Consider the following 13,669-nt stretch of genomic DNA (forward strand, 5'->3'; position numbering starts at 1 on the left):
TAACAAATAGGAAGGAAAGGAAATAAAGCTACATGCTTCCTCCTTGGTAAAGGAGTCATTCGGACATTATTTGTGCATACCTGAGCCAAGAAACACCCTTACTTAGTGGTCATCTCTCACAGCCACATACAACCACTTCACATAGCAAAAAACTCCACAGGACGGAGGAGAGAAGCTTTAGTGTGACATATACATAGGCAAAGCAGCTGCCATAAAGTCCTTGAAGATGTAAGTATGGCTCCTTCTGCTAGGGTTGGCCATACTGTTTAAGAATAATGTTGATCACAAGGGCTATGGAGCAGTGATCCTCCCTTGAAATACCTAGGCTGCAGGTGGCTATGGACTTACAGACTTCTCCAAGTTCTTCAGGCCTCCTCCCCTCTCCATGCGGAGAGGGGACTGTCACTTCCCCTTGAACTTGACATAATTTATGAACATGTCTCCCCCATAGATATCCCCTTGTTTTCCTTCCTTTCCCTCAGGAAAAGGGACAAAGCGGGTTAATTAAAACCCATTTTCACTTTGAATCAAGATTTCTAGAGTGAGCAAATGATGAGCACATAAGCATAAAGCCCAACAACATTTGATAAAAACTTGTATTAGAGGAGAATCTTGCAGCTAATACTTTAACAGCTACTCTTCTGTAGCAACATCAGATCAGGTCTTTAAAAAGATGTAGACATTTGGAAGAAGGTCAAGTTACATATGTTAAAGATTATACAGGCAAAGGAAAAAGGGGTCTGATGTTTAATTTGCTTATCAAGTGCTGGAAGTTACAGCTATCTATTTTAGTGTTCTTTTAAGTTTTCTTCATGCATTTGATTTTCAGTAATCAATCTCACCAGCAAAGGAAGTCAGAAGCTCTAGCGTATAGATATTAGAAAGAGTAGAGTCTGCTCCTGCAAGTCTTTCAACTGCACTCATATCCTCATATTCCCCAAAACCAGAAATATGGCCACGCTTTAGGTCACTGTCTTAAACTTCTTGTTCCCGTAAGTGAAGTCGCTGCCCTAAAAAGTCATGAGAGGTAGAGGGGTGGGGGGAAAAGCACGTGCATCCAATAATTCACACCACAGCCCAAAGTAACCTATATATTACTATCGAGAACAGCTATTGGAGCTCTTCCACCTGATAATCAACAAGGGAGAAAAAAGAACTCAGTACTGATGCCATTAAAATGTCAGCTTCCCAGAGAAAGGCTCTTACGTACCATACGTTACATAAGGTTTGCAGCATAGTGAGCAGTAAGCAGTACTTGCAGACAAGTGTATCAAGAAGTCAAGGCAGCTTACCCGAGCACACGGTCAGTTCACAATAGTGAGGCTGTGGCTTTTGCTGCAAAAGCAGGCACGTTGTGTTCCGCTGTATTTATTCTGCACTCATATACTCCAATGGTCAGAAGTCCATCAATAATCATAGACTTATTTAAGTTGGGAAGACCTTTAAAATCATCAGGTCCAACAGTTAATGTAGCACTGCCAAGCTCACCACTAAACCATGTCCTTAAGTGCCATACCTACACATCTTTTAAATACTTCCAGGGACAGAAATACCTCCAGGGATGGCGATTCCACCACCTCCCTGGGCAGCCTGTTCAATGCTTGACAACCCTTTCCCTGAAATTTTTTTTCCTAATATTCAATCTAAACCTCCCCTCACGCCACTTAAGGACTTTTTCTCTTGTTCTGTCGCTAGTTGTCTAGAAGAGGCTAACACCCATCTCACTACAACCTCCTTTCAGGTAGTTGTATAGAATGGTAAGGTCTCCCCTGAGCTTCCTTTTCTCCAGGCTGAGCAACCCCCATTCCCTCAGCCACTCCCCGTCAGACTTGTGCTCCAGACCCTTCCCCAGCTCCATTGCCCGTCTCTGGACACGCTCCAGCACCTCAGTGTCTGCCTTGCAGTGAGGGGCCCCAACCTGGACACAGGGTTCCAGGTGTGGCCTCACCAGTGCCCAGCACAGGAGGACGATTGCTTCCTTAGTCTTGCTGGCCACACTATTTGTGATACAAGCCAGGATGTTGTTAGCCGCCTTTGGCACCTGGGCACACTGCTGGCTCATATTCAGTCAGCTGTTGACCAACACCCCCAGGTCCTTTTCTGCCAGGCAGCTTTCCAGCCGCTCTTCCCCAAACCTGTAGCATTGCACCAGGTTGTTGTGACCCAAGTGCAGGAGCTGACACTTAGCCTTGCTGAATCTTACGCAGCTGGGCTCAAGCCCACTGATCCAGCCTGTCCAGATCCCCCTGCAGAGCCTTTCTACCCTCAAGCAAATCAACGCACCCAACTTGGTGCCATCTGCAAATGATGCACAAAACTCAAGAAGGGCCAAAAACCCCCAATATTATTTAGCTTTTTGAGCAACATGCATGAATGTTTTCCATGATCTTGGCTAATTTACAGTGGAAACTCGGCTGCATTAGACAAAGTATCACCAGCAGGTTGAAAGAGGTGATCCTCTCCCTCTACTCAGCACTGGTGAGGCCACATGTGGAGGGCTGTGTCCAGTTCTGGGCTCCCCTGTGTGTAGAGAAACATGCACATACTGAAGAGTGTCCAACAAAGGGACACAATGATGATGAAGGGACTGGGGCACCTCTCCTGAGAGGAAAGGCTGAGAGAGCTGGGACTGTTTGGCCTGGCGAAAAGAAGGCTCAGGGACATCTCATCAATGTGTATTAATACCTGAAGGGAGGGTGCAAAGACGACTGGGCCAGGCTTTCTTCAGTGGTGCCCAGTAACAGGACCAGAGACAGTGGGCACAAACTGAAACACAAAAGGTTCCCCCTCTGAACATCAGGAAACAGGATTTTTACCTTGAGGATAACTGAGCAGTGGCATGGGCTGCCCAGGGAGGCTGTGTAGTTTCCATCCTTGGAGGTATTTAAAAACTCCTGAGCAACTGGCCCTGCCTAAGCAGCAGGGTTGGACCAGATAACCTCCGTAAGCCCCTTCTAAGCTCAACCATTCTGTAATTCTGAGAAACTGCAATACCACTCCTGGTAATTTCCAGAAAAGTACCTCTGTTTCCCTGTTCATAAGAGCCAGGCAATTCTTTCCCCTGGACAATCAGCTACTAGAAATCCTTATGGACTGAAAAAAGACAAATTCAATACCTTAATTTCGCATAGTTCGGATGCTGGAGCAGGGAGAGGATGAACATGGAGAGAACATTGGTTGGTTGGTGGTTGTTTGGGTTGGGTGGTGGTTTGTTTGGTGGTGGTGGTGGTGGTGGGTTTTTGGCAGGGGGAAGGAGGGGGGAGGTGATTAGCTTTTATTTAGGCAACAAGGCAGATCTTGCAAGTTTCATTCTGCCTAAATGCTTACAAATTCCTCTTTCCTTATAGCTGCAGTGGTTTAAAGCTACATGTTAAGTTAAGGCAAGCTTATTTCACTACCCTCAGATCAAACTTCAGAAGAACCGAACCAAAGGAAGCAAACTTTTCAGTGTCTTAACACAGTGCCCAGGTACAACCCAAAGGAACCAAGTACCATCCATAGTTTCTCCACATTAATATGCATGATGCTTCCCCATTCATTTTTTAAACCACGGAAAACAGGACATGAAATATGAGCAAAAGTTCCATTTTGAAGTCTTGTTTAGACAATGTCTCTGACTTTAATCTAGTTCAGTAACTGTGACTTCATTTAAAACAGTCAGTTTGGGGCTGGACCATACTACACCACAGTGCCTACAACAAGGCAGTTTCAGCCCTCTTCTCAGAGGCAGGACCAAACTGGTCTAAGGTTCATCTCTGCAGTGCAGCTGTGTTTGGCCACATCGCTAGTACTGACTGCCACCTCGGGATGCAGAGAAGAGTGGCACAAGACAGACATGCTATAATCTGCTTCAACCAAGAAAGGTCCAAACCAGCCCCCACCTAAATCATGAGTGAGTCACAATCAAATGTAATTGAGAACAGAATATAACACCCTATCTCCGCAGGGCTGTAGCAGAACTTCATAAGCTTGCTGCAGCAGAACAGTCATGTCTTCACGTTATCACATATGATTCCTGCCCCAGTCCAAAGTGCAAATTAGTGTTTAAACTCCCTCCTTCCCAGTTATTAAATATAAATTATTCCTCTCAGCAAGACCAAAGGAGTAAAGGCTATTGGTAATGTATAATCTACAAAAATAGTTAGTCTTACAATTAGCAGGGAATACAAAAGACTTTCTTTTCCTTTTCATTTGACTAATCTGTGCCCAGTTCCGCAGACAGGAAGGTACAAACTATATCTGCAAGAGTAAAAAATATATACAACTATATTTAACATTTAAATTACTTTTAAACACAACCGTTCGCATTCTAACAATCTTATGTACATTCACTTTTAAACAATACCTCTTTAATATCATCATCTTTTGTTAAAGAAGTTTTATTTTCCTCCCAAAATACCCAATGCTATTTTAGAATTCTGGAGGGGGAAAAATTTGAGCTATATAGAAAATAGCAAGATGTCTTACAATTGTAATGTATCATAGCACATATTTTTCATAAAAACAACATCATTCAAAAACTGAACCACTGTAAAAGTTCTTGTAAGTCCAACAGGACTGTCTTTAAAAGCTTACTTTGGTTAACAGCAAATCATTCTTAAACAATTAAGGAAAAAAATATACATTCTTTTACCACCTCTACAGATGCATTTCCTTGGCATGTTGTAGCAATCCATGTACTTTTATGGATAAGCACTGCAATTGTTCAGCACTCTTTACTTGTACTGTGATTTCAATAAAATGGATTATATATCAGGTTGGATTGATTTATAATTAAATTAGTCCAACTTCCTAAGATCTCTGCATAGGAGAACTCTCTTCCTAACACTTCCTAAGATCTCTGGATATCAGAGAAAGAACGGCGACACTACTTCTTCCTCACAAGGCTGATCTCATGCAGTACTTGCAACAGCATCACTAAGTTGCATGAAACTGCTGTTTCCCCGCTTATCTTGCCTGGTCAGGAGAGTAACACAATTTTTGCCGAGCTCTACATACTCTGACACCCAAGCCAGTCACACCAGCCTCTGAGCATTCAGACAACTGAAGTGCTACTGGACTTCAGTGATAATGCAATGGTTTGCTCTGAGTCATTATGTGTGTTTCAGGTCATGTATGGCCTCTGCATCACTGAAATGTTATGCATTTCCAGGGAATACATGCCTTGAGCTTTTGGCCAGGAGGAATACTTGATCTTTATCTTTTCCACTTTGCACTGTGAAACCCTCTGATCCATCAAAAAAAAAATCATAAACAAAAAGGCAAAAATGTAAGATTTTTTCCAGGAAAAGAAAACAGCATTAGTCGCTATGCGTCAGTTAAGCTGAAAAGTACAGAAGTCTGACCGATGAGCAAAGGCACTTGGTATCAGTCCTGTGAACAATTACTCAGTGAGTCAACAATTTCAGTCTTGTGATCCAACTGACCAGCAGCGAGGGCTCTGCGGAGGAAGATTTTGTGGACGATGTAACAGAGGATTTTTTAGCACCTTCCTCTTGAAAAGGAATTGTTGCGCTGTTGTGGAGGTCTGTATTCATAAAACACCTGCTACCTCGAATATAATCCATTCCTCTCACTAACTGTTTGTCAGACACAGGCCTTGTGAGGGGGTGTTGTGCGGAAGAGCTTTCTTCAATGATTGGGGGTATCCTTTCATTACTGAAGTACCTGCAGAGGACATCTTCACCTGTATGAACAGGAGGAGGAAAACCAATTATTGCTTACTTCAGAATCCTCCACCAACTTTTCTGGTTTTATAAAAAAGAATTCTAGTTACGTTTCAAATTACCTAGATTTTGGTTACTTTTCATAACACGCCTGGACATAAGCAGCTGTCAATAGATTTACGGTTTTTTCCACCTTCAATTTTTTTAAAGCGACACAAACAACAAAATAAATTCACAGAGAGGATACCATTGAACTGTTAAATTCCAGATTTACACACACCAAAACTGCTAGTACAGACTACCTACATGCAAATCAATTTATCAAGAGCAAGACCTACCAAACCTTGTAACATATCATTCAAGATGCTGATACACCATACTTGAATCCACGTTTATCTGAACGTAACTCATGACTAAAGTTAAAAATACTACTCTGGACAACAGAAATTAATTTTGCAGATAAAGATATAAACACTTCCCTAGTTTTGCTGATTGATTTGTGATACTTTCTCCAGTTTTCTCTTCCCTAGACACCTGACCATGGCAGCTGCTGCTGGAAACATCCTACCGGCCTAGACGGGCCTTTGTTCTGACCCAATACAGCTTGCATACAAGCCTGCAGCACTTAAGTACAAGTGTTAAAAAAAGCCAACACAAAACCAAAAGCAAAACCAAACCAAACAAAAAAAAAAAACCAAACTAAAACCAGCCCTGCCACCTGGTGATCATTCTGTTAGACTGGTTACTTAGCTTGTTTCTGCTCTCCCTCCAGGTTGATGCTTCTTGTTATCAGGTTCTATTTTTACATTAAAATAATGGGATTCAGCTTCTCTTTTGCCTAGAATTACACATTAGCTTTCACAAATTATTTCAAGAATAAACTAAATAGTCATCCTTTCTTATTTCCCACTCTAACAGGACTCATAGCCTTTCAGATAAAAAAGCAGGGGAGGGAGAGAAAGGCAGTGGGGGAAGGAAAAAAGCCACCCAACCTAACACCCAACATTATGAGCTTCCATCTCTCTCCCATTCTGTGGCACATGCAGAACACATTGTTTTCTAGCAGCAATTGCAGCAAACGGCAACTCTTAAAGGGCCCTACATTTTACTTTTGAGAACTTGCTTCTACAACAGCCTCCACGGTGAGCAAAAGACATCAAAAAAGGAGTTTTATGATCAGTATTAAGTGTAGAAGAAAGGGAAAGGGGGATATGGTAAGAGCAAAATGGTAAAACTGTGCTATAAAGAGGTAAGCACAGATCTGCCCTAGTCATTCTAGCCTACTTTTAACACTCACAAGAATTCAAAGAGGGGACAACAAAAGTTTGAGCCCCAGCATTGAACAGCCTTATAAATCTCACAACTACCATCTGGCAATCCTGCTAAAACCAACAATTATCATCTTGGATCAGTTCAGCGATATGCAAACACCAGTCCTCCATTCCCAATTTAAACACCTCCATCCAGTTCACCCCAAGGAAATTTTGGAGAGGAAGAGAAGAAAAACAGAAACAAGACCTAAAGCCTTGCCTTTTCTCCCTGGTGCTCGTGGCCTAGAGAAGGGTTCTGCAGCTCCTATCCAGCTCCCATCAGCAGGCATTGACAAAGGACGAGGTTTTCCTAAAGGCAACATAGAAGGTTAAGGAATTACATTAAGTTTAGGAAACCAATTATTAAATTGATACTTTTCACAATTAAGCAAAGGGAGAGATACAGCAATAAGGGTTTACAACTGCAGGAAAAAAAAATATTTCAGGTATTTCCACTGGTAAAATACAGGAAAGCAATGTGCTGAGATTGAACAGCCACACTCTTGCTCATTTACAGTAGTAGTGGACATAATGACACAAAGTGTAACTAAAATACACATGGAAATAGCTAACCATAGCAGCAGAACTCAGCTGAATGGCATTCATTAAAGAAATAACAGCACTTAAGTGTAATTATTTCAGATGTGGAATTGCATTCATAATTTGCACAGACTGTCTATCAAGCAGTTTTCTAACACAAATTATTCTAACCTGACCAAAGCGTCTATTGTAACAGGAATAATGAAAGAGAAATGAACTCACCATAGGACTGTGTTTTTTCCCTCATCTTGGCTGGTAACATATTTGCTTCCAAGGGATATCCAGGCAACTGATCCGAATCAGCAATAGTAAACCTTCGTCTTCGACTCTCCTGATCCAGAAAAGAATTGGGAGACTCTGCACCCTTGGACCCAGGTAGTGGCTGACTGGGTTTGTTGCCTCCTCCATATACAAAACTCCCCTTTTTATCTCTGAAAGGACATTTCACTTCAGTTAGTAGCTTAAAGAGTTTCATGCTACAGACAAAGAGTAAGTTTGAAAGATACTTCTGGCACCCAGTCACGCTCCTGACAAATGGCATTGTGCTGCAAACAAGCTGAAAAAGAAAACCCAAGCCAGGCGATAGAAGACTTAACTATAAACATATTTACCAAGGAAAAAAAGAAAGCTACGCCCTCATGCCAATTCATTTTTAATGAGCCAGCAATTTAACACACAGAGAAGTTTAGAGGTACTACCCCTGAAAAAGCTTAAGAAATGAGACCTTTATGCCTTGAGAGTATCAAAGCTCCGAATTCACCTCCTTTTCAGTACACAGTTGTGACAGAGGAATGATATATATAGATTTATCCATCTTTGTATAATGGCAATACCTACAACCTGTAGGACTATACTTTTCAGTCACTATAAGAGCCCAATAACTGCCACTGAGTATTCATAGAATCATTTAGGTTGGAAAAGACCTTTAAGATCATCGAGTCCAACCATCAACCCAGGATTGTCAAGTCCATTCACTAAATCATGTCCTGAAGCACTGCATCTATGCATTTTACAAACACCTCCAGGGATGGTGATTCCACCACCTCCCTGGGCAACCTGCTAAAATGCTTCACCACCGTTTCCTTGCAGAAATTTTTCCTAATATCCAATCTAAACCTCCCTTGGCATGACTTGAAGCCATTTCTTCTCATCCTGTCGTTTGTTGTCTGGGAGAAGAGACAGACACCCACCTGCCCAGAACCTCCTTTCAGGTAGTTGTAGAGAACAATAAGGTCCCCCCTGAGTTTCCTCCTCTTCTCCAGGCCGAACAACCCCAGTTTCCTCAGCTACTCCTCATAAGACTTGTTCTCTAGACCCCTCACCAGCTTCATTGCCCTTCTCTGGACATGCTCCAGCACCTCAACATCCCTCTTGCAGCGAGGGGCCCAAAACTGAACACAGGGTTTGAGATGCAGCCTCATCAGTGCCCAGTACAGGTGGACGATCACTTCCCTTGTCCCGCTGGCCACACTATTTCTGATACAAGCCAAGATGCCACTGGCCGCCTTGGCCACCTGGGCACCTTCATCACCTTCCCTCTCCATCCAAAAGTGAGACACCCTTCAGAGTTTCTGTAATAAATTCATAGTGTATGTATGTACGATTTTGACCAACTGCTGCAGGAACCCCCTTCCCAGAGCAATCCCTCATTCCAAAAGCCAGGAACAGCTGTTTTTAAGAACCACTCCTCATGAGTACTTTTGGAAGAAAAGCTACCCTCCAAGTTAAGATTTGCCTGTTTTGGTTTTTTTTATCCTCTTCCCTGCCCATGCTACCATGCTACAATCTTATTGCTTGAATCAACCATCAGTCAAGTCGGGCATAAAAATACACAGCTGACTAAGCATATACATATTCCTGTTTTCACATCGGCCCCTGGCTAGCGCATACCACTTTTTCCAGCTCTTCATCAAGAACAATGCTAGAGCTCAATGAATGGGAGTTATTTATGAAGATTCAGGGACTGAGAATTGCAGAGGTGTTACATCACAACTGTAGGAAAGCTCTCCACATACATACAACACCACCGTGTGGAGACTGTGCCATGGAGAGGGAAATCAGCCACTGCTCTATGTCCACAGTGTGGACCAGAGAAGATGCATGCCAGGAAAGGAGAACAGGAAGATGGGGGGGGATGGGTGTTTGTGTGTGGAAATAATAAAAAAAATTGACAACATAAATACACCAGTTTCAAGACTAGACCAAAACATGCAGAGGTGAAATTAAATAGCCAAACAGAAGGCTGAAGAACTGCCCTTTCTCCTTTTCCTGGCTGTCACTGCTTCCCACATTTGCTTTCTTCAGAAGTCAACGTCAAGAAGCATTCCCATTTCCACACATCATTCAGGCCAAGTTTTACAGCTCACATTGCTACTTCCTTTCTTGTCAACAGGGATTCAGGCCTAAAAGCATCTAGATAGAATTTTGTGACTGTCTAGGAAAGATAAACAAACAGAGCACATGCACATAATTCACCAATGTGCCTGAAATGTAGCAATTTAAAGAAAAGACCATGGCATTCTAAACTCAGCTGCTAAATCTATATGCTTGGTTTTATGCCAAGCAATTTGATTTTTTTTTTTTTTTTAGAAGAACTGAGCACACGTAAACATGAAAATCGGGAGAGAGCAGATCAAGGTGGGTCCAGCTTCAGTACAGAGACCTACCTTTGAGAGACCTCTGGCTCCAGTACTTCCCCCAAAGAGTGCAGAAATACAGCCTCTGTCTCTGTATCAGCTATTACATGACAAGAAGCAAGCTCTCCTCCCGTACAAGTCCCGCAGCAAAAGGTCAGCATTTTTGTGATGAGCTACCTACATGTAACCTAAAGTGTCAAGGCAGGCCAGGAAGCACGCCTTCCCTGAAAACTCTTTTGTCCATCACCCTGTGCCCAGGTCAGCTGGCAGGTTCTGACAGGAATCAACACGGCCTTGGAAGAAACAAATCTAGCCATACCATACACGCACCCACTCCCTATCCCACTTTTTCTGTATGCAGGTCTGCATTTTTATAGGTTACACTGCAGAATTAAAAAAATAATAAAAGTTGAATGAATTGACTCCCTCCTTCCCTTCAGTGGGAACATTCCTGTTTTATACAACTTGCAGGTTTAACAATTTAAGTAAGTTCTTTCGATCTTAACTCACACAACAGTTACTTAATTTGCAAAAACAAAAAAAAATGGAAAAAGTTACAGTCAAAAATGACTTCTCACTATGTGCAGTCAGATGTAAACAAAAACAAAAACATAGCCCCACAACAAAACCAGAGATGCCATCCCTTCATGTCTTGGGAACAACTCTGATCTGTGTGGCACACAATCTTCTAATAACAACATCTATTATGATCCAGGTGGTTTATACATTTAAGTGTAAGCTTAAGCAATCCTATGCACTCAAGGAATCATAAGAAAGTCTGAGATCTGCAATTTCCTCAAGCTAATCTGCTCAGAACTCTAACAGCAACCCAGCTCAGAAACAAGTGTAATAAAGGAGGTTTTATGTTCAGTAGTGCATGTTTACTTGCATACCGAGGAGAATATGGAACAGCTGGTGGAGGTGGTATGTACAGATCCAAAATGGCTGGCTTCTCTTTTTTCAGCGAGGTATCCATGGTGCTTTCTGGTGACTGGGTTGAAGTTGGCAGAGGACTGGTCTGAAACGTTATACAGCTATCAAACATCTGAGCATCGATTTATCAGTCACAAAAAGATAATTCAATAATCAATAGTACAATTTCATCACCTGGTGAACTACTATTTCTATGCTTAATAAACACATTAAAAACTCTTGGCATTTACATTTTCCTCCACCCCCACTTTTGGCTAGCTTTGCAGTCCCTCCTACAGAAATCCAACCACGGGTAACGCATTGCTCAAGAATATTTTGCTCTTCCCAGTTCTATTTTTCCTGCAAATTCTATAGACAGAAAAAGCAGACACAAAACCCCTTCTTCTATTTTTAGATGCATTAAAAGAATGCTATTTGTTAAATGCAGATATGATCTGCAACACTTACAAAGCCAGCTCATGCTACCCTTATTCATACAGTCCCGATGCCTGGGGCACAGGCAGGAATACAGTAAAGTTCACCACAGATTGTGCCAAGGGATATAAGTAGCTTAAGGGAAGCAAAGAAAAAATACATTTGGTATTGCTCATCTGAGCATGTTTGCCATTTTGCCCTTTGTGGCTCAATTCTATGTCCCCAGCATTTTGCCAGGTTCCTGCCTGCCTCCAGGAGAGAAAAGGCTTGAAGGATCTTTTCACCTTTGTCAGGAAAGAGGACTGCACTCTCCCCTTTTTGTAAAGGGCCTGCCAGGCTTTCACTCTGACTGCTCAGCTAATAGCGCCCGTGCACAAGCGCCTGCATTGTACTAGTCAGCACACTGGAGCCCGTAACTGTCAGCAGGCTTCTCCAATCACTCATTGCCCAAGGAAACACCGCTTGGCACAGTTTATGTCCCAGCCCACCTCAGCTCCTCACACCTGTAACAGTCCTTGCTTTGGGTAACCCTGGAAAACTCACAAGGTGGTGGTTTTTTTTCCTTCGGCTCTGATTAAATGATAGGCATAATGCCACAAAAACAAGACATACACACTGGTGAAAGGAAGGATAAAAAAAGGAGTCAAGTGCACGTGTCTTCTACACTGCTTGAGAAAAATTTGCCTGCATCAAGACTTGTGATACCTACTGTCATTTCATGGGTTGATAAGTTATCCCCACAGCTGTAGGGAGACCTGTGTCAGAACAGAGGCAGGAACAGAAACTCTCCCTGGTTGTCTTTATTTCAGGTAATCAGTTCAGATTCAATTAGGTTATTTCTTCCAGTTAAGTATTAAGAGCTCTAAGCTTCTTAATACAACAATCTGTTCCTCAACACAGTTATTTAAGAGTTATCAACATCACCTTCTGTCTGCTCATTACCCAATCTGTGAATTGCCCAACAACCAAATCTTATTTAAAGAAGTAGTTTAAACAACTTCTTAAAAACACTCTTTCCCACCCTTCACCAGACTAAAAAGAGGACAAATACATGGAATAATCCAAGTTATTTCAGCAAAAACATTACTCTGCTAAATAGGGGAAGCATTTATTACTCCATGCTGATGAATTCCCTACAGATCAGTGGTTTCAGCAGTTTTGTCTCAGATAAGCTCTCCCAGTAGCCCACAGACTGATTAAAAAGCCCATCACATTTGTGTTTGCATTGAATCCCTTTGTGTATCAAGAGGGGCATTATCTGGGTTTTTATTTTTAAAAAAAAAAAAAAAAAGAAAAGAAAAAGACAAGACAAGAACATTCTCCCATTTATCTAGGAATCAGAAGTGGACAGCCATATCACCTAACCTTCCATGACCTATATTTAAACATGAGTACCTGGGAGCATTTCTGGTATTTCTCTTTTTCAGGTTGCGACCAAGGCATTCCCATCCTGGCGTTAGAGTTGAGCCAGCAGCCTCTCACCTGCACCAAGGGTGGTTTCCAGCGCAGGTTCTTTAGCGGAGCGGGAGTGAAATGGAAGGAGCCAGTAGGACGTTTCTTGAGCAGCAGCCTAACTCCAGCAGGATTCTCTCGCAACTTTGCCACCAGATTTTTTAGTTGCCATCCAACCTGAAAGAGAATAAAGACATCTTTTATTTAGCATTGCTTTTCTGAAAGCGAGCAAACAAGAAAAAACAACCTCCTAAGCCAATCTGTTTTAACCTGAACCTAAACAGAGAAAAGGATATCCAAAATAGCCAAAACTAAGAAAAAAAATTGGGAAGTTCTTTTTTTGGAAGGTGGTCCTTTGTTTTGTTTCAAAGAAACATCTCTACTTATGTAGATTTTAGCTGTAAATTAAACACCAAGATATCAAGCAATGCTTTATACCTCAGCTCCAGTCCCAGAAGGATGCATGGATGTGCTCAAATTGAGTAACAGGGATTGACAGTGAACTACTTTTGTCATGTTTGTTTCTCACACTGAAAGGCATTGCTTACCTATACTAAGCAAAAATGTAATAAAATTATCTGAGTTCCCAGATGCAAATGATTTGACAAATACCTAAGTTTTTTTAAAGCTGTTTTTATTTGCATTTCAGTAGATTGTAACAGTGCATTTTAAAAACAGGCCTTAAATAAAACAAGAGGTATTTTAATGATGCATACAA

The 13,669-nt window shown here is 41.9% G+C and overlaps 1 protein-coding gene across 5 annotated transcripts in view; it reads right to left on the reverse strand.

Moving 5' to 3' along the window:
* Positions 1–4,105: 4,105 nt before the first annotated feature.
* CNKSR3 (CNKSR family member 3) overlaps positions 4,106–13,669 on the reverse strand; it is a 59,053-nt gene continuing 49,489 nt past the window's right edge. For 2 of the 5 annotated variants that reach the window (XM_056342687.1, XM_056342689.1), the window contains 5 exons: positions 12,895–13,128; positions 11,046–11,170; positions 7,739–7,947; positions 7,185–7,286; positions 4,106–5,686 (listed from right to left, as the gene is read on the reverse strand). In XM_056342687.1, coding sequence (XP_056198662.1) covers positions 5,388–5,686; positions 7,185–7,286; positions 7,739–7,947; positions 11,046–11,170; positions 12,895–13,128 — 969 coding nt within the window. In that variant the 3' untranslated portion in view covers positions 4,106–5,387. The remainder of the gene's footprint in view (positions 5,687–7,184; positions 7,287–7,738; positions 7,948–11,045; positions 11,171–12,894; positions 13,129–13,669) is intronic. The other 3 variants (XM_056342690.1, XM_056342688.1, XM_056342691.1) reach the window with 3 other exon arrangements.

Source organism: Falco biarmicus, chromosome 6 (assembly GCF_023638135.1).
Source record: "Falco biarmicus isolate bFalBia1 chromosome 6, bFalBia1.pri, whole genome shotgun sequence".
NCBI lineage: Eukaryota > Metazoa > Chordata > Aves > Falconiformes > Falconidae > Falco > Falco biarmicus.